The 25,528-nt window shown below is 41.8% G+C and overlaps 1 protein-coding gene across 1 annotated transcript in view; it reads left to right on the top strand.

Moving 5' to 3' along the window:
• apc2 (APC regulator of WNT signaling pathway 2) overlaps window positions 1–25,528 on the top strand; it is a 206,721-nt gene that overhangs the window by 64,901 nt on the left and 116,292 nt on the right. Inside the window, exon 2 of the mRNA XM_072594240.1 lies at window positions 17,346–17,504. Coding sequence (XP_072450341.1) covers window positions 17,346–17,504 — 159 coding nt within the window. The remainder of the gene's footprint in view (window positions 1–17,345; window positions 17,505–25,528) is intronic.

Below are 25,528 nucleotides of genomic sequence, written 5' to 3'. Positions count from 1 at the left end.
GTTGCTGCTGTAACAAGTGGATACTGTGAGGCACCGTGGGTCAAAATCCTGGAACTCCCTCCCCAAAGGCATTGTGGATATACCTATATCCAATGGACAGTAGTGGTCCTACACCATCACTTTTTTCAGGGCAAACAGGGATGGGCAATAAATGCTGGCCCAGTCAGTGACTCCTACATCCTGTGAGTGAATAAAAGAAAAACAAGGGTCGTATAACTCATTTAAAAAAGGTGGTTCACTGATAATGTTACCATACTTAAGGCAACTAAAGGGCAATTTAAAAGACTAAATGGATAGCAACTCACAGAATAAGATTGTCAGGACACTATTGAGGCTGTGATAAGAGCCAGGTATCCATAATTTAAACCACTGTTCAGATCAGATGAATTTATTCAGGCTTTGGCATCTGTTTGGGAAAGTTGTGGAAGATGAACTTCATTTTTAAATAGACCACAAAGACAAGAAACTATCCAATTTGTGCGTTTTTCCTATAGATGGTGAGAAGTCCCCACCCCCCCCATCTTGGCCACAAGTAACCTCCAATTGAATACAAAAGTATGGGAAAGAATTTCAAATATGCACTATAAAGATAAAGCATTGCCATATTACATGCCTTTAAAAGAAGGAAAATAAAGCAGGATTGCCATATTGAAGGAGTAAGGATCTACTTGGAAAAGAGAAAGCAAAGTAGCATTGAGATACTGCAGAAGTTAAAACTTTGAAAAAAAGAAAATCGTAAGCAATAATTAGGAAGAAATGGCAGGAAGAATAATTTTAGGGATGGGTCAAAGGGCACCCAGAATACATTCAAACATAGATACAAACATGTGCGTTAGAATCATGATCAGGCTATTTGGCCTCTTGAGACTGGTCCAACATTTAATCTATCCACCTCTACCTTAGAAATATTGAAAAGTCTGCATCCACCACTTTTGGAGTAAGAGATTGGACATCTTGGAGAACACAGTTCTCAGGTTACAGTGTTGTTGCCAAGATAGGTAATAAATCATAAGCTGAACAAATTATATTCAATAGGACTAGAACTAATGATTTTATATCTCATCAAAACATAAAAATGTACTTACTGAGTTTTAAGAAGATTTGTAGCTCAGGTCGAGGTGTTGGGTGTAGGTTTGCTCGCTGAGCTGGAAGGTTCATTCCCAGACGTTTTGTCACCCTACTAGGTAACATCTTCAGTGGGCCTTAGGCGAAGCAGTATTGAAAATTCCTGCTTTCTATTTCTATGTTTGGGTTTCTTTGGGTTGATGATGTCATTTCCTGTGGTGATGTTACTTCCAGTGGTGAGGCCACTTCCGTTTCCTTTTCTCAGGGGGTGGTAGATGGGGTCTAATTCGATGTGTTTGTTGATAGAGTTCCGTTTGGAATGCCATGCTTCTAGGAATTCTCATGCATGTCTTTGTTTGGCTTGTCCTAGGATGGATGTGTTGTCCCAAACAAGCCAAACAAGCAGATAAAACACATCCAGAAACCCTAGCCACTCTCCCCTACATCAAAGACATCTCAGAAATGAATGCCAGACTACTCAGACCCCTTGGCATCATGGTAGCCCTCAAACCCACCAATACACTAAAACAGCAGCTAATGAACTTGAAAGACCCTCTACAGACACAAGCAAAAGTAATGTCATTTACAAAATACCGTGCAAGGACTGTAACAAACACTACATTGGACAAACAGGCAGAAAACTAGCCACCAGGATATATGAAGACCAACTAGCCACAAAAAAGACATGACCCTCTCTCACTAGTATCCTTACATACAGACAAGGAAGGACACCACTTCGACTGGGACAACACATCCATCCTAGAACAAGAGCTGTACAGCACAGAAACAGACCCTTCGGTCCAACTCGTCCATGCCAACCAGATATCCGAACCTAATCTAGTCTCATTTGTCAGCACTTGGCCCATATCCCTCTAAATCCTTCCTATTCATATACCCATCCAGATGCCTTTTAAATGCTGCAATTGTAACAGCCTCCACCCCTTCCACAGGCAGCTCATTCCATACACACACCACCCTCTGCGTGAAGAAGTTGCCTCATAGGTCTCTTTTATATCTTTCGCCTCTCACCCTAAACCTATGCCCTCTAGTTCTGGACACTCCCCACCCAAGGGAAAAGACTTTGTACATTTATCCTATTCATGCCCCTCATGATTTTATAAACCTCTATGAGGTGACCCCTCAGTCTCCAACACTCCAGGAAAACAGCCCCAGCATATTCAGCCTCTTCCTGTTAGTGATTGTAAAGGAACATTTTTGCCTTCATGTTATGTTCTGATATTAAATGTGCAGTCATTCCATCAGCTGTACTGTCATATTCAACATCCAATTTCAACCATATACATCTTCTATAAATTGCACAGGGTAGATCTCTGTGCAGTCCTTGAAGTTTTTATTGCTAATCTGAGAGTATGGTTGAATCTAAGCCAGAAATGAGATCATGATAGAGATTTGCATATCACTCCACAGAAGACCTTCGTAGCTTTATATGTTGAGTTATAGAAATGTACAGCACGGAAATGCACCATTTGGTCCAACCCATCCATGTCAACCAGATATTCTAAATTAAACTAGTCCCATTTTTCAGCATTTGGCCCATATCCCACTAAACTCTTTCTATTCATATACCCATCCAGATGCCTTTTAAATGTTATAATTGTACCAGCCTCCACCACTTCCTCTGTCAGCTCATTCCATGCATGCACCACCCTCTCTGCATGAAAAGGTTGCCCCTTAGGTCCCTTTTAAATCTTTCCCCTCCCACCTTAAACCTATGCCCTCTACTTTTGGACTCCCCCACCCCAGGGAAAAGATCTTGACTATTCACTTCATCCATGCCTCTCATGATTTTATAAGCCTCTGTAAAGTCACCCCTTAGCCTCTGATGCTCCCGTGAAAATAGCCCCAGCCTGTTCAATCTCTCCTCACAGCTCAAACCCTCTGGCCCAGGCGACATCCTTGTAAATCACAACAGAATTTTAACAATCATAGTTAATTCAAATTTTAAATGCTTAAAACTCGCATTATTCAATTCCTCTGGTTCACCTTGTCAGCTCCATACATTTTAAATGAATCCAGTAGCTATCTCTGTTTACTTAGATTGATTAATAAGTTACATTCCCAAATGGAGCACTAAGCGCCTGTTATATATATAAAAAATTAACATTGTAAACACTGGTAACCACTGGCTTGTTCAGTAGAGTAACTTTAATTGGGAAAATAATTAAGGTTGGAATTAAATTAGTTCACATAGAATGATGGATAAGTAGGAATAATTATCTGGATATATTTCTGTCCTCATGCCTTGAAGGTATTGTTTCAGAGGTGTGAATGGTGCTGGCAATGGCAACCTCTGTTGCACATTCCTAATTGGCCTTGGGAAGGTGGTGATGAGTTACTTTCTTGATCTGCTGCAGCTTTTTTTCATTTTTTTCACTTACATGATGAGGGCATTGCTGGCTGACCTTCATTTATTGCTCATCCCTTGAGAAGGGGATCTAGAAACCTCATCTAAATTCTTAGAAGAGCAGAGTCTGATTAGAACAAGTCAACATGGATTTAGTAAGGGGAGGTCATGCCTGACAAACCTGTTGGAATTCTTTGAAGAGGTGACAAGTAGGATAGACCAGGGAATCCCAGTGGATGTGGTCTATCTAGACTTCCAAAAGGCCTTTGATAAGGTGCCACACGGGAGGCTGCTGAGCAAGGTGAGGGCCCATGGTGTTCGAGGTGAGCTACAGGGATGGATTGAGGATTGGCTGTCTGACAGAAGGCGGAGAGTTGGGATACAAGGTTCTTTTTCGGAATGGCAGCCGGTGACGAGCGGTGTCCCGCAGGGTTCAGTGTTGGGGCCACAGATGTTCGCATTATGTATTAATGATCTGGATGAAGGGACTGGGGGCATTCTAGTGAAGTTTGCAGATGATACGAAGTTAGGTGGACAGGCAGGTAGTACTGAGGAAGTGGGGAGGCTACAGAAGGAGCTAGACAGTTTGGGAGAGTGGTCCAGGAAATGGCTGCTGGAATTCAACGTGAACAAATGCGAGGTCTTGCACTTTGGCAAAAAGAATAAAAGCATCGACTACTTTCTAAACGGTGAGAAAATTCGTAAAGCCAAAGTACAAAGGGATCTGGGAGTGCTAGTCGAGGATTCTCTAAAGGTCAACATGCAGGTTGAGTCCATGATTAAGAAAGCGAATGCAATGTTGTCACTTATCTCAAGAGGGTTGGAATATAAAAGCACCGTTGTGCTACTGAGACTTTATAAAGCTCTGGTTAGGCCCCATTTGGAGTACTGTATCCAGTTTTGGGCCCCACACCTCAGGAAGGACATACTGGCACTGGAACGTGTCCAGCGGAGATTCACACGGATGATTCCTGGAATGGTTGGTCTAACATATGAGGAATGGCTGAGGATCCTGGGATTGTATTCATTGGAGTTTAGAAGATTAAGGGGAGACTTAATAGAGACGTACAAGGTAATACATGGCTTGGAAAGGGTGGACGCTAGGAAATTGTTTCCGTTAAGTGAGGAGATTAGGACCCGTGGACACAGCCTTAAAATTAGAGGGGTTAAATTCAGAACAGAAAAGCGGAGACATTTCTTCAGCCGGAGAGTGGTGGGCCTGTGGAATTAATTGCCGCAGAGTGCAGTGGAGGCCGGGACGCTAAATGTCTTCAAGGCAGAGATTGATAGATTCTTGTTGTCTCGAGGAATTAAGGGCTACGGGGAGAATGCGGGTAAATGGAGTTGAAATGCCCATCAGCCATGATTGAATGGCGGAGTGGACTTGATGGGCCGAATGGCCTTACTTCCGCTCCTATGTCTTATGGTCTTATTACTGCCATGTGGTTTTCTTCCACAGGCAGAAGCAATCCCCCTGTACCTCACCCAAGTGGCTAGTCTTTGTTTCTCAGTCTGTTGGCAATGGATTTTCATAACCTATCAACTGTGGAAGGCCTCACAACTGAGATGGATCTTATTGTTTATCAATATCCACACTCAGGAACCTTGCAGCAGGGTTGCTGGAGCAGAAGATTTTACACTCCTCCTGGCTGGTGGTTAATTATACTGAACTAACTGTTACAATGGTTGACATATAGGGAAACAACCTAATCAGAGGTTCAGGTATCTGATAAACTGGGTGAAACCAAATCAAAATCTGCATTGACTTCGATGCAGAATTAAATCAGGAGAAATGTAAGATTACCCAATGTCAAACATAACCCCTTGCTTCTACTAAAATTCTATTCTGTTTTCTCTTGTTTGCATTTAAAAACAGTGGTTTCTTTCTAACACTATTCCATTTATGTTTTCCTGGCTGTATTCCATCACCTTTTTTTGATTTGTCCTCTATTGTTCCTGAGTAACATTTATGCTAATAGTCTTTCATTGTACAGTATCCACTTCGTCAGCAATGCTTCTGTACACAAAGGAAAACTACAAGAAACAACCCTTTCCACAGGAGATAAATTAGAGTCAGTGAAGCAAAACTGTACGGCAGTAAATTCTACAAACAGTGTTGGCTGGATACTTCTTTCTTTAATGCTTCCTACAGTGCTCAGAAAACCATTTTCCAGACCTCTCAATTGATTCTGTACTCAACTGCCCCCAAGCTCTCAGATTTCCAAACACATTTGGCTGAATCTTCCATTTTTCTTCAGTGTGAGTTGTGTTGATTTTTTTGTTGTTTTTGTTGACGTGAAGCCCAAAGAACTTTGTCTCTATTTCTTACCAAACTCACCTCATTAAATACACCCCCCCTCCCCTGTATGTATCTCTCGCACAGGCAACATCTTTAAAAAACCATTGTGTACCTCGTTGAGTACTGTCAACCTGTCAGGCAGCTGCCCTGTATGGTTCATGACTTTTGTCTCAGACAAAGGAAATTTGGTGCCATGCTTTGTGGGCAGGGCCCTGGATGTCTAGCTTGACAGGGTGATGCAGACACGGGATATGCTTTTCCTCCAGCACCAGCAGTGTAGGCCATGGATATCAAGCCATGTCAGCCTGGCCCAAGGTTAGTCCTGGGTTAGAGCATGCTCCGTGATCTGGTGGAACGCCCGGCACTGTAGGCAGAAGGTCAGTGACCTGCTCCACTCGTCCAGCATAAGTGCCACCATCATCTCTCCACCATCACACACTCTATTGTTCCCACCTCCCATAAAGGTTCATGTCCTAACATTCTCACTATTGCCTGCAGCATCTCCTTTCACTTGCCCACAACCATCCATTCCATAACCCTAAAGCCATTAACCCTTCTTGCCCTCTACACTGCCTACTCACTCACTTGGGATGCATCCCCAACTGACCCAAAAGAAACAACTATGCCGCCCAACTTTCACCCTTGTTTCAAACCTGATTCTCATGCATTCCAGGAGGAAAACAGCGCACAACAGGGCAGGAAGAGTCAAGACAGATAGTGCACTGCCCACCATTTGGCTCTGCACTCCTTCATAACAAGGTAGATAAGTTAACAGCACAAACATTGTGAATGAATACAATTTAGCAGCCATTATAGACATATGGTTGTAGGATGGTCATGGCTGGGAGTTAAATATGCAGGGGTACCAGACTATTCGGAAGGACAGACAGGAAGGAAAGGGAGGTGGTGTGGCTGTGATATTTTAAGGATGATATCAGGTGAAAGATGATATAGGTTCTATGGAGAATAAGGTTGAATCCATTTGGGTGGAAATGAGAAATTCTAATAAGGAAAAGGTGTAGAGTCTATAGGCCACCAAATAATAATATCACATTGGGGCAGGCAATAAACAATGAAATAACTAATGCCTGTGAAAATGGTATGGCAATCATCATGGAGGATTTTAATGTACATGTCAACTGATCGAACCAGATTGGTCAGGATAGCCTTAAGGAGGAGTTCATTAAAAGTATCTGCGATAGTTTTCTTGAGTAGTATGTAATGGAACCAACAGGGAGCAATCTATTCTAGATCTGGTCCTGTTTAATCAGACTGGAATAATTAATGATGTCATTGGTATGGATGTTCTTGAAAGGAGTGATCACAGGATGGTTGAATTTAGAATACAGATGGAGAGTCTGAAGATAAAATCCAAAACCAAGCTCCTATGCTTAAACAAAGGAGACTACAATAGCATGAGGGAGGATTTGGCTAAAGTAGACTGGAAACAAAGACTTGATGGTGGGACAGTTGACAAACAGTGGAGGACCTTCAAAGTAATTTTTCAAAGTGATCAGCAAAAGTATATTTCAGTGAAAAGGAAGGACTATTGGAAAAGAGGTAATCTGCCAGATTGTCTGAGAAAATAAGAGAGGCTATCAAATTGAAAGAGAAGGCATACAAAGTGGCCAAGATCAGTGGGAAACTAGAAGATTGGGAAAGCTTTAAAGGTCAACAGAAAGCCCCAAAAAAGCTGTAAAGAAAAGTAAAATGGATTATGAGAATAAACTAACTCAGAATTTAAGACAGATAGCAAAAGTTTCTATCAATATATAAAATGAAAAAGAGTGGCTGAAGTAAATAATGGTCCTTTAGAGGATGAAAAGGAGGATTTATTAATGGAATAGGAGGAAGTGGCCGAGGCATTGAACAGGTATTTTGCATTGTTCTTCACAGTGGAGGACATGAATAACATGCCAGTAATTGAAAAGTGACAAAGGGGTGAGGACCTAGAAGCAATCATTGTCACAAAAGAGGTTGTGTTGGGCAAGCTAATGGAGCTAAGGGTAGGCAAGTCTCCTGGCCCTGATGAAATGCAGAGTTGAAAAATGTGGCGCTGTACCGGCACCATCCGAGGAGCAGGAGAGTCAATGCTTTGGGCATAAGGTCTTCATCAGGAAAGGGAGGAATAGCAAATGCACTTGTGGTAATTTTCCAAAATTCACTGGACTCTGGGGCAGTTCCAGCAGATTACAAAACAGCAAATGTGATGCTATTGTTTAAAAAAAGGAGGTAGAATAAAGGTGGGGAATTATGGACTAGCTAGCTTCACTTTTGTAGTGGGGAAAATACTTGGGTCTATTATCAACGAAGATATAGTAAGACACCTAGTTAGAAATTGTCCCACTGGGCAGATGCAGCATGGGTTCATGAAGAGCAGGTCATGCTTAACTAATCGATTGGAATTCTATGAAGACATTATGAGCACAGTGGACAGTGGGGACCCAGTAGATGTGATGTATCTAGATTTTCAAAAAGCATCCGCACAAAAGACTGCTGCATAAGATAAAGATGCATGATGTTATGGGCAATATATTGTCATGGACAGAGAATTGGTGAATTAAAAGGAAGTGACGAGGGGGATAAATGAGTGCTTTTTTGGTTGGTAATCAGTGACTAGTGGTGTGCCTCAATGCTAGGACTGCAATTGTTTACAATTTACACAGATGATTTGGAGTTCAGGACCATGTGTAGTATGTCACAGTTTGTGGATGACACTAAACTGAGTGTGTACCAAAGTGTACAGAGGGTTGTGAAACTTTGCAAAGAGACCTGGATAGTTTAAGTGAGTGGGCAAAGGTCTGGCAAATGGAGTAGGCAAAAGTCTGGCAGATGGAATACAATGTTACTAAATGCGAAGTCATCAATTTTGGTAGGAATAACAGTAAAAAGGAGTATTACTTGTATAGTAAAAAAATGCAGCATGTAGCTATGCAGAGGGACCTGGGTAGCCTTGTGCATGAATCACAGAAGGTTGGATTGCAGGTGCAACAGGTAATTAAGAAGACAAATGAAATTTTGTCCTTCATTGCTAAAGGTATTGAGTTTAAAAGCAGGGAGGTTATATTACAGCTGTATAGGGTGCTGGTGAGGCCACAGTTGGAGTACTACATGCAGTTTTGGTCTTCTTACTTGAGAAAGGATGTACTGGCATTAGAAGGAGTACAGAGAATGTTCACTAGGTTGATTCCAGAATTAAGGGGCTTGGCTTATGAAGAGAGACTGAGTAGACTGGAATTATATCCATTGGAATTCAGAAGACTGAGGTGGGGGGTGGGGGGGGATCTTATGGAAACATATAAAATTATGAAGGGAATAGATAAGATAGAAGTAGAGAGAATGTTTCCACTGGTGGGTGAAGCTACGACAAGAAGGCATAGCCTCAAAAATAGGGAGAGCACATTTAGGACTGAATTGAGAAGGAACTTCTTCACCCAGAGGGTTGTGAATCTATGGAAGTTCCAGCCCAGTGGAGTGGTTGAGGTTTCCTCAGTCAATAAAAAAACAAAGAACAAAGAAAGTTTACAGCCCTCCAGGCCTGAGCTGATCCAAATCCACTGTCTAAATCTGTCATCCAATTCCTAAGATCTGTATCCCTCTGCTCCCCACCTACTCATGCATCTGTCTAGATGAATCTACCGGGCCTGCCTCTACCACCTCTGCTGGCAACATGTTCCAGCCATCCAGCACCCTCTGTGTAAAGTACTTGCTGCGTGTATCCCTCTTAAACTTTTCACCTCTCACCTTGAAAGCATGACCTCTCATTATTGAAACCTTCACCCTAGGAAAAAGCTTATCTCTATCCACCCTGTCTATACCCTTCATGCTTTTGTAAACCTCAATCAGGTCCCCCCCTCAATCTCCTTTTTTCTAATGAAAACAAACCTAACCTACTCATCCTCTCTTCATAGCTAGCATCGTCCATACCAGGCAGCATCTTTGTAAACCTTCTCTGCACTCTCTCCAAAGCACCACATCCTTTTGGTAATGTGGTGACCAGAACTGTACACAGTATTCTAAATGCGGCCGAACCAATGTCTTGTACAATTTTAACATGACCTGCGAGCTCTTGTACTCAATACCCCATCCAAGCATACCATATGCCTTCTTGACCACTCTATCCACCTGTGCAGCAACCTTCAGGGTACAATAGACCTGAACTCGCAGATCTCTCTGCCCATCAACCTTTCCCAAGACTCTTCCGTTCATTGTATAATTCGCTCTAGAACGTTTTTAAAGCTAAGATAGATAGTTTTTTGAACAGTAAAGAAATTAAGGTTATGGTGAGAGGGCGGATAAGAGGGTGGGTATGTGGAGCTGAGACCACAAAAAGATCAGCCATGACTTGATTGAGGACCGCTGACAACTATGACTAAATTCCTGGCTTTGTGTCAGCACTAAGTGGGACAAAAATGCTGTGAAACTGGCAAATCTATCTGAGGTGCCAAGTGCAAAAAGGTAAAGCAAGGCAATGCAAGGCAGGGAGCCCACAGGCAGCAACGAGATGGCTATGACAGGAAGTGAACAGGCTGGAGGTATAACCTAGTTCAGTTCATGAGCACGGATGTGTTCCTGAGCACACGCCTGTCCTTGCTGCAACACTACAGTGAGAGAAACCAGTGCAGAGGTGTCCTGTAAGTTGATGTGAGATATACTGCTATAAGGTTTATTAAGAGACTGACAATTGTTGGATGCCAATATCCGTACAGCCGCTTATATCATTGTTTTACCAAGTCCCCCTGACCCTTCACTTCCTGTCCTTGCTGACTGATGCTGGTCCTTTGACACCAATATATTAAACTTTGCACCCTTATTCATTTCAATGCTTTTCTCCTCTCTAGACAATAACCTTAAGGGCCTAGTAATCTTTGAACTTACTGCCCTACACCCTTTCCTTTTTCACTTTTCACCTCTGTTAAGGGGCATTAATCAAACTACGTTTTCCACTATCTGTCTTTTGGTCATGTCACCTCATTTCCAGAACCCTTTCCCTTTATCTCTGTATTTAATTTGCCTTGGCATTTGGCTTTTAGTTGAATGTGCTATATGAGTGGAAGAAGGTGTCATTAGGGAGGACTTTGAAGCTTGGAATACAACAGATGGATTTAGGAAGATAACTTTAGAGAACAAGCACCATCAATGGTGATGAAGAGGGATGGAAGTGATACAGAGAGTGTGAAGTAGCATTTGGGTTGGATGAGCTTGCAGAGCAGGGTGAGCCAAAGACATGGGAATGATCCTTAAGTAAAAGAAGAAGATTTGGAAATCACAGTATTGGAAGGTTGTGGATGAGTTCACTGGAGTCAGCAAGGGTAGAAGTGAAGGAACAGGCTTTTAGAAAAAAATTGGCATTGATATAGCGCAGAACCTGTGGAGCCAGGGAATGGAGTATCAGTGAGGTATAGTGGTAGAAAAAAGTCAAACTTTAATCCATTATGACTGAGTCACTACTTGCTACATTACACAGAAATTGACATTGGGATCAATTGATCTTAACTATACTTCACTCATCGGCATCATCATCCTTCTTAACTCTCTCTTCTCTTGCAGTATTTCTGAGATATTGCAATCAACAAGTGAAATGGAAAATAATGACACATGTAAAATAATATTTGAAGTGCTTAGATGGAGTCTATTTTGCCTTTGGTTGGATGATGGAAATGTTGTGTCCAACATAGACCAAAAGTTAAATCTTTCAATAATATGTACAATCAAATCTTTCCCTGTTACCATCAAAGGAATATAGCAATAGAAACAGGCCATTCAGCCCCACAGATTTATCTTTAAAATCAAAGGCAAAATAGATGCCAATTAAAGAATTCAATGCTTCCTCACCACCTGCCATTACTTTCTCAATTATTACACTTGTTCATAATATCTAAATTGCTCTATGAATTTGTAGCAACACTTCCCTATTTATGTGTTATCTTCCTTTTGCAACATTCCATTTGCCTGCTTAACCACCTGCTGTTGCTGCATGCCAATCTTTTATGAAACATGTACCAAGACACCTAGATCTGCCTATACCCAGAGTCCTTCAACCTGTCTTCATTTGAATGGTAAGCTGAGTTTCTATTCTTCCTGCCAAAGTGAACAACTTCACATTTCCCACATAATGTACCAATTTGTTGTCCACCTACCTAACCTACCTTTATCCCTTTGTAGACTCAGTACAACTTATTTTTCCACCTCCCGTTTTGATGAAAAGTCACCAGACTCGAAAGGTTGACTTTGTTTTCTTCCTACAGATACAAACACACCTGCTGAGTTTGTTCAGCAATCTTTATTTTTTGTTTCACTTTCCTATTTTGCTAACTATCTATGTACCATCAGCTTATTTTGCAATCCTACATGAAATTCTTTCACCCACTGGCTATATGTACAGTGTATAGTGAATGAATTGGCACAGAGGGGCATCAGTTGTTGTTGAATTGGCATGAAGAGCATGGAACATGAAGAGTAATTAGGGCATGAGCTACCATTGGGTTGACATAGAAGGTATGAGGGACCATGTGGAGTGGCAGCAAGCAATGGCAATGATAGAAATCATAGTCCCCCCAGTGCTGCTCCTGGTCAGAACCCCTGATCTTGCCCCTGGCCTCCAACGTGGCCACAGTGGGCCACTCCTGGCCTGAGCACAGGGGGCCCCATGGTGTTCTGTGTCCTGGATATTGAGCTCTCATGGTTAAAGTTAAAGCAGTAAAGTTATCATGGCCCTATCTGGAAGACATGGGTTTTGAACTGACCTTTGAAAAGATTACAAAATTTAGATTACGGTTCATGACCCTTCTGAGGTTCCGTGAACCATGAGACATGGTGTAACTTGCACATCTCCAGGAAAACTGCAAAAAACTATGAGGCACGTGCCCATGCAATGGGGGTGTAAGGTGTAAGCTTGTCCCTGAAAAATTAGTCCGGTGGACAAAAATTGCTGGTACCAGGAATGGGATGGGAATTGTGAAATCAGATCCTGCATCTCATTTTCAAATGGCTTGTCTCGACATCAAGAAAACCTGGCCCAGTGCCTTTACTACCATAGGAACTCTGGGATAAATTTGTGTGTTATTTTTCCAACATATCACTCATGATTATACTTCAAAAGCGCTTCATTGATTGGAAAATACTTTCAGATGTCCTGACATTGAGGAAGGCTCTGTATAAATAACCATTTTTCTTTTCCTTTCTCTTTTATATCATGTTGAGGGTTTGCAAGCAGGCTTTCACTGAATGTAACAGTGTACCATGATTTATACACATCTGGGGAGCACAGTCTATGGGACTGTGTGGAACATTTCAGTTTCCTACTTCATTTCCTAATGATGAACCACCCACCAAAAACATTTACAACTCTCTATATGCGCAAACGAGATGGCTTTAGGACAACATTTGAGTTATATGCAAGTGCTCCCAGTAAATATAAACACAAATTATGGTCATTGCAATTTCATTTAGGAGCTTTATTTTCTCTTGACGAGTGAATTATGTTCTTTTTCTTATTAACAGAAGCTATGGCAATGAGTGCACACCAGAGGTGTCTGGCATTCTCTGCATCAAGCAGTCACCTTGAGCATCATGATTCATTGGGCCTCAGGGAAATCTGTGCTGAGCGAAGGATTTGTTCTCCTTCACAAGAGACCTTCCCATATTTTTCATGTTGGCTTTGAAATTAAATCTGGTTTACTCATCTTCACTCACGTTTGGTCAACATTGAAATTAAAAAGCGAGAGTTTAATTCCCCTTGTCATGTTGGAAGATAATAACTGACTTATTATTCTTGGGGTAAACTAGCCTATTGCTACTTAAAAGGCTGTGACTTAACACTCACCTGTCTGTTGTAGCTCAGACCTTGGTTCTTAGCGGTTAGTGTCAGAATGTCAAGAGCTTGTTTTTCCATTGCGAAAGGAAATAAAATGGGAAAATTGCAGGAAAACTACAGGTTCCAAACTGATTATTTCAATACAACAATACGTTAGGACACTTAATTTGGTCTCATTCCTCTGTTCTAGAGGGAGGAGACTTGATCAGGTTGGATCAAAGGGTCTATTTCCGTGCTGTACATCACTGTGACTCTAAGTCATAGCTTTAAGAACAGCATTTTCTGGTTTGTCCTTATCTTTGTATTTATTGGAGGATTTTAAAGTTTTGCTCGAAGAGCAACATTCAGATAAGCTTGCCTGGGGTGGGTGGCACAGTGGCTCAGTGGTTAGCACTGCTACCTCACAGCATCAGGGACCTGCGTTCGATTCCAGCCTTGTGCAACTCTGTGTGGAATTTGTACATTCTCCCTGTGTCTGCGTGCCAGGTTATATTGTCCATAGAGTCCAGAGATGTGTAGATTGGGTGCATTAGCCACGGGAAATGTAGGAATAGGGTCAGAGAATGGATCTGGGTGAGATGCTGTTCAGAGGATCAGTGTGGATTTGTTGGGCCAAATAGCCTGTTTCCATACTGTGGGGATTTAAGAGGCATTTTGATGGGTATATGAATAGGAAGGGTTTGGAGGGATATGGGCCAGGTGCTAGCAGGTGGGACTAGATTGGGTTGGGATATCTGGTTGGCACAGACGGGTTGGACTGAAGGGTCTGTTTCCATGCTGTACATCTCTATGACTCTATGCCTCTATGAGCTGGTTCTTGCCTTCTTCTTCCTCGTCATATAGCTGTTGTCATTGTAGTCATCAACACTAACCCGTCGGAACTTTTCAGTGCTGGTGTTCTTAGATGCTAGGTGTAGGGAGAGACACAGAACAGCCTGAGTCTTGTCTTTTTTTAATATAACCAGAGATGCTCTTACATACAACTGAATAGTTTTCCCACCACCAAATCACTGTTGGGTCTTTATTTTTTTAATATCCAAATGTGTAATCACAAAAATCCGAATGGTTTATTTTTCACCACTAAATCACTGTTACTTTTTATTAACTATTATACACCACCACTACTACATCTGTGTAGCCAATTAGAAATTTACATACAAAGCCCATTACAGGTAATGCAGGTGAGAGAAGGGTGGTGAGTTTGCACTATCAAATTTTAAAATGTTTTTCTAATTTAACCTATTTTTCTTAGAGACCTGTTCAGAGATATTATTTTATACCATTGGAGCAGGTGGGACTTAAACCCAATCCTTCTGGTCCAGGGATAGGGACAGTACACTGTGCCATAGTAAAGGACTCAGGTGATGAGATCCAAGTGGGAAGGCCATTACCTTTTGCCAAGGGAACTCATACACAATGAGCTCCACAAGGAGATTAATTAGGATTCCTCATCAGCCATGAGAGGATTGTCACACAACCCTTTCATTGTCAAAGTGGAAATGGGCAATTAATGTTGATCTTTAGCGATGCCAAAGTATAAGCATGAATATTAAACAAATAGAGCCTGGTTTGAGCATTACCTGTCTGTGTACTATTTGGTGTCCCCGAGACAACTCAGAACAGAGCATGATGAAAACCAGCAATATTTCCATCATGTAGAATGGGAGATCTAATTGCTGAGTTGCATAGTTTCTAAGATAACTGCAAAAGTGCTGATGATAGCAGTTTGCAACTCATTATAGTTGCAGGTGACACATCTGCTATAATGGTCTGGCCCGAACACTATTAGTAGCTTGTTCATGTGACCTAGGAATATGAAAGTTTTAAAGGTTTTTTTCAATTTTTCTCTATAGGCAAGTTTCCCATCCCTTCCTCCTTATTTTATAGTGAAGTATATTTTAAGAAATGTGGGAATTCTGAAATAAACAGAAATTGTTTGAAACAAGTTACAGGGCTATGAGCATTTGTAAAAGCAAAAGTCAGATAAATGGAAATAGATAGGTAGAAAATTTGTTTATTGTAAATGACCATACTGGCAGGTACTGGACTGTGATTCAGATACAAATTAAAACAAGGTAATCAAAAGTTATGGACAAGAAAAAAACTAAAAATAAGGTCTAAAATAATAAAAAGATTGGACAAGCACGCAGGTAAATACAATACATTGCAAAATGAGGTCTCTTTACAGGATATAAATGAATGCTTCACCCACATGCTACAGTTTCTGTTAAACTTCATAGATTGCATGTTGTCGCATTGAATTCATTGAACTCTCAATCATTCAATACTATTTATGAGTTTTATAAAGTAGGAGATTGGACTCTCTTGTATTCTAGTCTATGTGTTACCTATTGAAAGGTGTCTTTTCTTAAATCCACTGCACCCATTACATCTATGTGGTTAATACAAACAATGTTGGTAATAGGAATGCAATGCAAAACATTTCCAGAAAAGTCCTGGCAGATCTTTCTCTGCCTTTCAGCAAGGGACTGTGGTTTCAATTATTCAAAAGCAAAATACTGCAGCAGTTGGGAATCTGAAACAAAAATGCTGGATAACATCCGAAAGAACTGTGAATGCTGGAAAGCCTAAACAAAAACAGAAAATGCTGGAAAAGCTCAGCATGTCTGGCAGCATCTGGAGAGAGAAATCAGAATTAACGTTTTGGTCTGGACCTGAAACGTTAACTCTGATTTCTTTCCACAGATGTTGCCAGACCTGCTGAGCTTTTCTAGAAATTTCTGTTTTTGTTTCAGAAATGCTAAAAATATTCAGCAGGTCTAGCAGCATTTGTGGAGACACTAGTTAACATTTTGAGTTAAATATGGTCCTTCTTCAGAACTCATATTCAGGTGTTTGATTGCATCAGAGTATCTTTGCTATGTCTTGGGTACACACCAGAGTTGAGAGCTTCTGAACTTTTATAAATGAAATGTTGGGTGTAACATTGTGAGAGGATGGAGGGTTAACAATTACTCACTGCAGCTTGGCAATGCAACTTCACAGTGAGAATTCCGCTGCTCACCAGGAGGAAGACCCACCAAATGGACCTGGGGGCTCTGAAACATCCTGGCAGTGCCCACGTTCTGTATTAGGCACTGTTGGATGATTTGATTTGATTTATTGTTGTCACATGTACCTACATGCAGTGAAAATTTTTGTTTTGCATGCAGTACAACATACAAAGACATACAAATCATAGGGTGTTTAAACAGACCAAGGCATGTTACAGCTTCACAGGAGGTGCACAACAGCAAGATCAACATTAGATTTGAAATTTGAGAGGTCCATTCAGCAGTCTAATAGCAGTGGGGAATAAGTTGTTTTTGAACCTGTTGGCACATGTGTTTAAGATTTTGTACCTTCTTCCAGACGGAAGAGGTTGGAAGAGAATGTTGCTGGGTAGGAGGGGTCTCTGATGTTGGCTGCCTTGCTAAGGCAACGAGAAGTATAGATGGAGCCTCTGGATGGGAGGTTCGCTTGCGTATTGGTCTGGGCTGTATTCACAACTGTCTGTAGTTTCTTACAGTTCTTGACAGAGCAATTGCTGTACTAAGCCATGATACACCCAGTTGAATACTTTCTATGGTGCATCTCTAAATGTTGGTGAGAGGCCTAATGGATATGCTGAATTTCCTTAGCGGCCTGAGGAAGAAGAGGTGCCAATGTGCCTTCTTCACCTTCTTGAAATGTAGGAGGTCCCATGAATTCTGGATCTGGATTGGTACTGGGCTTTTTGACTGGGGTTTTTTATTGCAACTTTGGGACAAGTTAATATTGATATATTTTTTCTTGTGCAGGTGTTTGAAGAGCTCAGGATGTCTGGCTCTACATCTTCCTACGATCATCTGGTGAAACAAGTTGAGGCACTTAGAAAGGAGAATTCTCACCTACGACGAGAGTTGGAAGACAACTCCTGCCACCTATCGAAGCTTGAGACAGAGACCTTGGATATGAAGGTGAGGATTCTGTTATTGTTCCTGGGTTGAGCTGAATGTATTTGCTTGAAGATTAACATAGCTGCATGTTGAAAAGCAGAGCCAAATCCATATAAATCTATCCAGACCATTGGCATTGAAGAAGAGAAGGACCAAATTGTGTAATTCCTGCAAATGTTCCCAGTTAGTGATCCTGTTGTTAGGTTATATAGAGGAAGCCTGTGAATGTAGTCATTCTCTGAGGCAATTGTAGCATGCAAGCTAAAGTTGAGTAATTGTTACATATCAACAAAGATTCCCATTGTTGTTTCCTTTGTCACAGTCCTGTGAATGTAAGAAATTATTTCCAATTACCACAGCATGGTTGCACAGTGGTTAGCACTGCTGCCTCACAGAGCCAGAGCTTTGGCGACTGTGTGAAGTTTGTATGCTTTCCCCATGTCTGCATGGGTATCCTCCAAGTTTCTTCCTACAATCCAAAGATGTGCAGGCTAGGTGGATTGGCCATGTTAACTTGTCCATAGTGTCCAGGGATTTCCAGGGTAGAAGGGTTAGCCGTGGTAAATCCAGGATAATGGGGATAGGATGGGGGCTGATTCTGAGAGTGATCCTCTTCAGAAGGTCCGTGCAGACTCGATGAGCCAAATGGCCTCTTCCTGCACTGTGGGAATTCTATGAATGAATTCTTATCTTTGTGCAAGGTGTATGTGAATTAGTGGATAAGTCAGGTGAGATGGAAGGATGAACGTTATCCATCATGTTGCGAGCAATAAAAAAGCAACTGCAAAAGTGGGAGATTTATAACTGCTGATGAGATTTGACTAATTTTTTCTCTCCAGTTATCTCAATCCCGTCCTTAAGATGTTATGCTGCAGTTAGGTCCCATAAGCAGTAGTCAGCTTCCCACATTCATTGACAATAGGCTTGGCTAACTGCCTATGGCAGCTGGACCTTACATGGTCTGGCCTACACATAATTCCATACCCATAGCTATATCTTAACTTCCCTTGGAGCAATAAATGCTGGCTAATCCAGCAATGCCTACACCGCACAAGAAAATAATAGAAAATAATGATGGAGGCCAAAATACGCCAGTTGGGAACAGTGCCCCTATTGGGAATGACAATTGTTATGACCAAGTGAAGAGGGACGAATCAGCTCCAATCTTTTTAATCCTCTTGATCATTCACACCAAGTATTTTAGTGAAGCAAAGAACTACAAATGCTGGAAATCTGAAACAGAAACAGAAAATGCTAGAGCAACTCAACAGTCTTGGCAGGATCTGTAGAAAGAAAAAGAGTCAACATTTCCAGTCCACTGATCCTTCATAAGGTCAATGGGCATGAAACATTGATAGCAAATGTTTTGCTTCTCCTTAGCATGCAGTTATGTCACAGTTCAATTAAAATACAGATTGTGATATCAAAATGATGGAGCTAGCTTTAAACTATTGAGCTATGGAGACGTACAACACAGAAACAAACACTTCAGTCTAACTTGTCCATCCCGACCAGATATCCTAAATTAATCAAGTCCCATTTTTCAGCATTTGACCCATATCCTTCTAAACACTCCCTATTGGTGGACCCACCCAGATGCCTTTTAAGTAATTTTACCAGCCTTCACCACTTCATCTGACAGTTCATTCCATGCACGCACCACCCTCTGCCTGAAAAAGATGCCCTTTAGGCTCATTTTAAATCTTTCACCTCTCACCTTAAACCTATGCCCTGTAGTTTTATTCTCCCCTACCCCGGGTTAAACATCTTGTTTATTCATAATTTTTAAAATTTCTGTCCAGTCACCCTTCAGCCTCCATTGCTCCGGCTCCGCCCTATAGTTCCAACCCTGACAACATGCTTGTAAATCTTTAGTTTCCATAGAATCCCTAGTGTGGAAACAAGTCATTTGGCCCAACAATCCACACCGACCCTCCAAAGAATAACCTACCCAGACCCATTCCCCTACTCTATTAGTCTACATTTACCCCAGACTATTGCATCTAACCTACACGTCCCTGAGCACTATAGACAATTTAGCATGGCCAATTCACCTAACCTACACATCTTTGGACTGTGGGAGGAAACCAGAGCACCCAGAGGAAACCCATGCAGACACAAGGAGAATGTGCAAACTCCACACAGACAATTGCCCAAGGCTAGAATCGAATCCAGGTCCCTGTTGCTGTGAGGCAGCAGTGCTAACCACTGAGTCACCGTGCCACCTGCCACTGAGCCACCATGCCGTTTTGTAAAGAAAGAGGAAGTTTATTACTTACTGACCCAAAGAAAAGTAATAAAACACATAGAATAGAATCTTTAACTTCTTATACTTGAACATGAAACCATAGTTGTTTTGTTGGAATCAACTCGGAGAATCTGAGGACTGCAGATGCCGGAGACCAGAGTCGAGAGTGTGGTGCTGGAAAAGCACAGCAAGTCAGGCAGCATCCGAGCAGCAGGAGAATCAATGTTTCAGGCATAAGCCCTTCATCAGGAATGTTGATGAAGTGTTTATGGATGAAACATCGATTCTCTTTGGATTCTGCCTGGCCTGTTGTGCTTTTCCAGTGCTGCATTCTCAACATAGTTGTTTGTTGAGGTCTTACCTTCTCAACAGGAGCTAAATTTGTAGAATACTTGATTTCTTAGTGAATGGACATTTCTCTGATTTGTTTAATCACCAGTGCTAGCTTTTGAAAGTTGGAAACAGAGTGAGAAAGAGAGATGGAGTGAGAAAGCATTTCTTAAAATCCTTTTAAAATCCTTCTCTTTCTGGTGCTCTGCTGAAGAGCTACTGAAATGTGGCTCATTAGTGTATCCTTAAATCTAGCTCCATTATGTTTCCATGTTGAATTACTGCAGGCAACCTTTCATGTCCAATATATGCAACATAACATGCAAGAGTGAATTAAAATTGGAGATTTTCACGCAAAAGATGGTATGTAAATGGAATGAGCTGCAAGAGGAAATAGTGGAGGCTGGTACAATTATAACATGTAAAAGGCATCTGGATGGGTACATGAATAGGAAGGGTTTAGAGAGAATTGAGCCAAAAGCTGAACATGGGACTAGATTAATGTCGAATATCTGGTTGGCAATGTTGCGTTGGACCGAAAGGACTATTTACTCTATGACTCCAAGTCAGTTTCTTGACACCTGACTCAGTTGACTGATTTTCAATGCTTTTAGAAAAAAATGCTAATTTTGTAGCTTATTCCATATTGCTTTCCTGAACTTACATTAATCTGTGATCAGATGATTTTTGCAGCCAGTTTAGATTCACGTTCCTTCCTTTTAACATTCATTTAAACTTTGAAGCTGTGAGGTACTAAACTCAGATGAAGGCAGTTGAAAATAAATAATCCATATTTCATCACTATCATGACAAAACATAGCTCTTTTTCACATGTGCCCACTCACAAATGGGTTGGAAACTCTAAAAGTAAAGAGTGGACACTCAGCAAACATGAAACCCTCTCAATTTTCTACACCATCCCTTCAATGTGGCCGTCTAAAGCCAAAGATATCTGACACGATTTTAAACACAAGCCATCAGGACAGTTCTAACTTGTGGCTGGGAGATAGGAAGGACTGCAGATGCAGGAAGCCAGAGTCAATGGATGTCAATAGATCTCCCAGTCCTGATGAAGTGTTTCGGCCAGAAACGTTGACTTTTATGCTCCTCAGATGTTGTCTGACCTGCTGTGCTTTTCCAGCTTCACATCTATTGACTCTATCTTGTGGCTTTCTCTTGTGGTTGCTACACTGTCTCTACTGTGCCAGCAACCTCCCTATGAGCTAATGATATAGAGAGAGAGAGAGTGAGAGAGAGAGTGATGCTGCACAGCTTGCAAACAAATGAGGAGCATCTGCACTTAGATCTTCTGATAGTGCTATTTCTACCTCCAGACAGCTTAGGCAGCTCAGCGTGTGATGTGGATCTCTGAAATATCACCATCTGATTTATATCACTTTGCCACTGAGCTGGAAACCAGTGCTAGCAGGAGTGCTACTTAATTGAGCCATTACTTTTACATTCTCCACTGTTACAGAGTGGACACACTGGCTGAGCAATTCCATTAACTTGCATTGATGCTAAGTGACTTCTGATGCAGAAACATTAATATCCTTTTGCCAGGCCTACACCATGTCTATGAGAGTTGAGACTGACCTGGGAGACATTTTAATGTAAAGTATTAAAGCTGCCATCTTCCTGCCCCATAATTTTGAATGTTATCAGAAATGACTTGTCTTTTTTGATCACTTGACAGATCCTCCTGACTGGAGGTAACCTTGGACAATAGTTATTACTTCAACACTTTGAGTTAGTTTCAAATTTATCCAATTATCATCACACTATCAGCATCATTACTCCTGCACTAAAGGCTTACTGTAGTCATGTCACCTCTACTGTGAGGCACTCTCAGCCAGTTCAATAAAGACGTAGTAGAACCTGGACTGTTGTCTTTGAGACTGTAATATTCAGTAACATCTATTCACATATTGCCATACTTGAAGCGATACCCCTCAGTAATGCCTGTGGGGTCACCTTGGGTGCAGAACCTCTTTCTTGACATTAGCAGATTTGAGCAGACATTACCCAACAACTAATTCCCACAAACCAGACTGTCGTGGGAATCTAAAGCTCACTCTCTGTAAGGGTGATAGAGGTAGAAACCCTCATAACATTTCAGAAGTATTTAGATGTTATACATGTGATACAAAGCTTTGATTAGATTAGATTAGATTCCCTACAGTGTGGAAACAGGCCCTTCGGCCCAACCAGTCCATAATGACCCTCCGAAGAGCAACCCACCCAGACCTATTTCCACTTGTGCCAAGTGCTGGAAGGTGGATTAGAATAGAATAGTTAAGTGGTTTTTGACTAGTACAGACCTGATGGGCCAAAGGGCATTTATTTCTGGGCTGCAGAACTCTCTGACTTTAATTTGTTCAGTTGAAGAGAGATGAAAAGAACAAATACCTTCAGAGTACTTTAATATTTCAGTGGGTCTGTGAATTCACCCCTTTAAAAAAATCTCTCTAGAGATTCGAATGAGGTCAGTCAGATGGATCTCCCTGAGTTCCCTGATTGGGCTGTTAACCTGGTCCAAACAGGGAGCCCTGGCTGACAGATATAAACAGGACACTTAGAGATTCAGTTCACTCTGAGAGTTGGCTGTGAGGGAGCTGGACCAGTGTCAAGTACAATGCATGTGTAAAAAATGCTGACTTGGTGATGGGTTACTGGCCTCTGTCGAGTTATTTCAGTCTCAAATCCATCTTCCATTTAATATCTAGAGCAATCTGGATTCCAGTAATATATTCCAGGAAGTCATGGTAGTGCAAATTAGGTTTTCTGCAAACAGCTGCTTCTAGTTATGTCTGTTCCTGAATAAGTTCACTTCTGTCATCTGATGTTACCTTTTCATATTGGAGAACTCTTTTATGAATTGACATCCCGTGTGGAAGAGTCAAGGTCGATAGTGCAGGATGGTCACCAAATGTCACACTACAGAGAATAAGGGCTCTTGCCGACCAGTTCTTCATTTGATTTATTAAGGCTAAGTACACATCAGGGACTAATATAAGCTAATATAATATAATGGTGGAAATACTGTGAAGGCTAGGCAGCATCTCTGGTAAGGGGAAGAGAATTGTTGGCTGGAATGTTACCATTCCTCTGGAGGTAGACTGGGAGGCAGGAAGGCTTGTGAAATAGCAATGACAGAGAAGTCTGAAGTTTTTCTGCCAATACCATAAGATATAAAAGCAAAGTTAGGCTGTTTGGCCCATCGAGTTGGCTCTACCATTCGATCATGGCTGCTATGTTTCTCAACCTCATTCTCCTGCCTTCTCCTCATAACCTTTGATCCCTTTACTAATCAAAAACCTACCTATCACAATCTCAAATGCACTCAATGACTTGGCCTCCACACCTGGCTGTGGCAATGAGTTCCACAGGTTCACCACCTTCTGGCTGAAGAAATTCCTCTTCATCTCAGGTCTAAAGCCTTCACTCTAAGGCTGTGCCCTTGGGTCCTAGTCTCTCCTACCAGTGGAAATATCTTCTCCATGTGCACTCTATTCAGGCCTCTCAGTATTCTGGACAGGGGCAGGCAATGGTTCAGCCTCCTGTTACTGGAGGCAAGTGGCCTGTTATTCAAGCAACTGGCTCATTATTGCCCACCATACACCCCTGCATTTTCCCAGTACCTTAGTCAAGTGTAACATTTGCTGGGTGTATTGAGATGGCTTCCCAATAGTTACCCAAGGTGGGGCTTGGGATCTTCTTTTCTGGCTGCTCAGTGGTGCTCAGAGAGACCTTCTGGTATTACCTGCCTGCCTCCAAGGCTCCAACGTCACCACTAGTGTATTTGACTGGGACCCATCAGTAAAATTGCCACCAGTGTGTCCTGCTGTATGTCCAAGTGGGTTTAGAGTCCACTCTCAATCTCAGTGCGTTCCAGGCACAACTCAGCAAAATGTTGCAAGTCTGTGACCCTATGTCTGACCTGGAAATTGCTCAAGAAACAATTGATTTTAACCAAGCATAGGTGCAGGGAAAGGTGCAATGGGAGTAAAGAACAATGTGGAAAGATTATGAGGGTGAAGGCAGGGAAGATTAAGTGAAGAACATTGAAAAATGAGGTTATAATGGAACAAGTAAAAGCTGATAAAATGGGTCTAAAGGAGGTGTAAATGGCAATAGCAGAATTGTAAATGTAAACAGCAGGTTATGTCCTAAAACAAGGTATTAGGGACCATAAGGCATAAGAGCAGAAGTAAACCACTCAGTCATGAATACTAGGGGGATAATCGGGAAGTGTAGGAGTTTGCAACACAATATGATCTGTAGATCTGAGTTCTAATTATTTAAGGTGACCTTGCTGAGTGGGCTCTTTATAAACAAATTGATTTTAAAGCTGTACAATAACTCTAGCATACACATGGAGCATTGAGAGTTTTGAACACAAACCAATTGGCAAATCCATCACTGACATTTTTTATTTCAAAAATGTACTTTATTCATAATATCATTTGTAAAAAGATAGTTCTGTACAATCTTTGCAGAGAAAAGAAATAAACAAAACATTGGAATTCAACATCTCTCAGAGCTTGTAAAAAACAGGCATTTTCTATTGACACAACAAGAGGGTCTGACAGCTGAACTGACTCTTGTTAACTTTGGCAAAAAGACCCCAGACAATGGCAGCAGCTGCCCCAGGCTTTAGTGCATCCCTTAGCATGTAGTCCTGGACCTTGGAATATGTCAACCTGCAAAACTCTGTTGAGGTTAACTCCTTGCTCTGGAAGGCCAACAGGTTTTGGGCAGATCAAAGAGTATCTTTGACTGAGTTGATGGTCCTCCAGTCGCTTTTGATGTATGTCTTAGTGTGCGTCCCAGGGAACAACCTGTAGAGCACAGAGTCCTGCATCACTGAGCTGCTTGGGATGAACCTCAACAAAATCCAGTGCAACTCTGTCTTGACTTGCTTTGCAAAAGCACATTCCATCTGGAGATGTGTGACAGTCTCTAGCCCCTGCAGGGTGCTTTGAGGGCAGTGTGCGGTGGTGGAGAGTGCCCTTCTCACCGCCATCCAAGTGATGTCTTGGTGCTTGTTGGAAAGTTCTAGTGATGGGGCATTCTGCCAAATAGCTTTGACAGTCTGCTCAGAGAACCACCCAATAGGATCCATCCTTCTTTTCCCGCAGGGTCTTAAGGACTGTGTGTGCTGACCACTTCCTGATGGACTTGTGGTCAAGGATGCAAACTTTCCTCTGAGGGACGGGTGATATGGAACAGACCAATGATTAGGAGTGTTCTGTGGCAGTGAGGCCAGGCCCATCCTTCACTCCACCTGGGACAGGTAGAACCTCGGTATGTAGTGATACTTGATTTTGTATACCAAGGGTCTACATCAGCTTGATGCAACTACACAGAAAGGTGTCAGCAGAATGAGGACGGCATTGGGTATGTCCTAACCTCCCTTATCCAGAGCTTTGTGTCCCTGTGGACAGGGTCCATCTTATACCTCCAG

Source organism: Chiloscyllium punctatum, chromosome 24 (assembly GCF_047496795.1).
Source record: "Chiloscyllium punctatum isolate Juve2018m chromosome 24, sChiPun1.3, whole genome shotgun sequence".
NCBI classification, from domain to species: Eukaryota; Metazoa; Chordata; class Chondrichthyes; order Orectolobiformes; family Hemiscylliidae; genus Chiloscyllium; species Chiloscyllium punctatum.
Note: the sequence above shows the minus strand (reverse complement) of the source record. Positions and strands in the feature narration are given on the sequence as shown.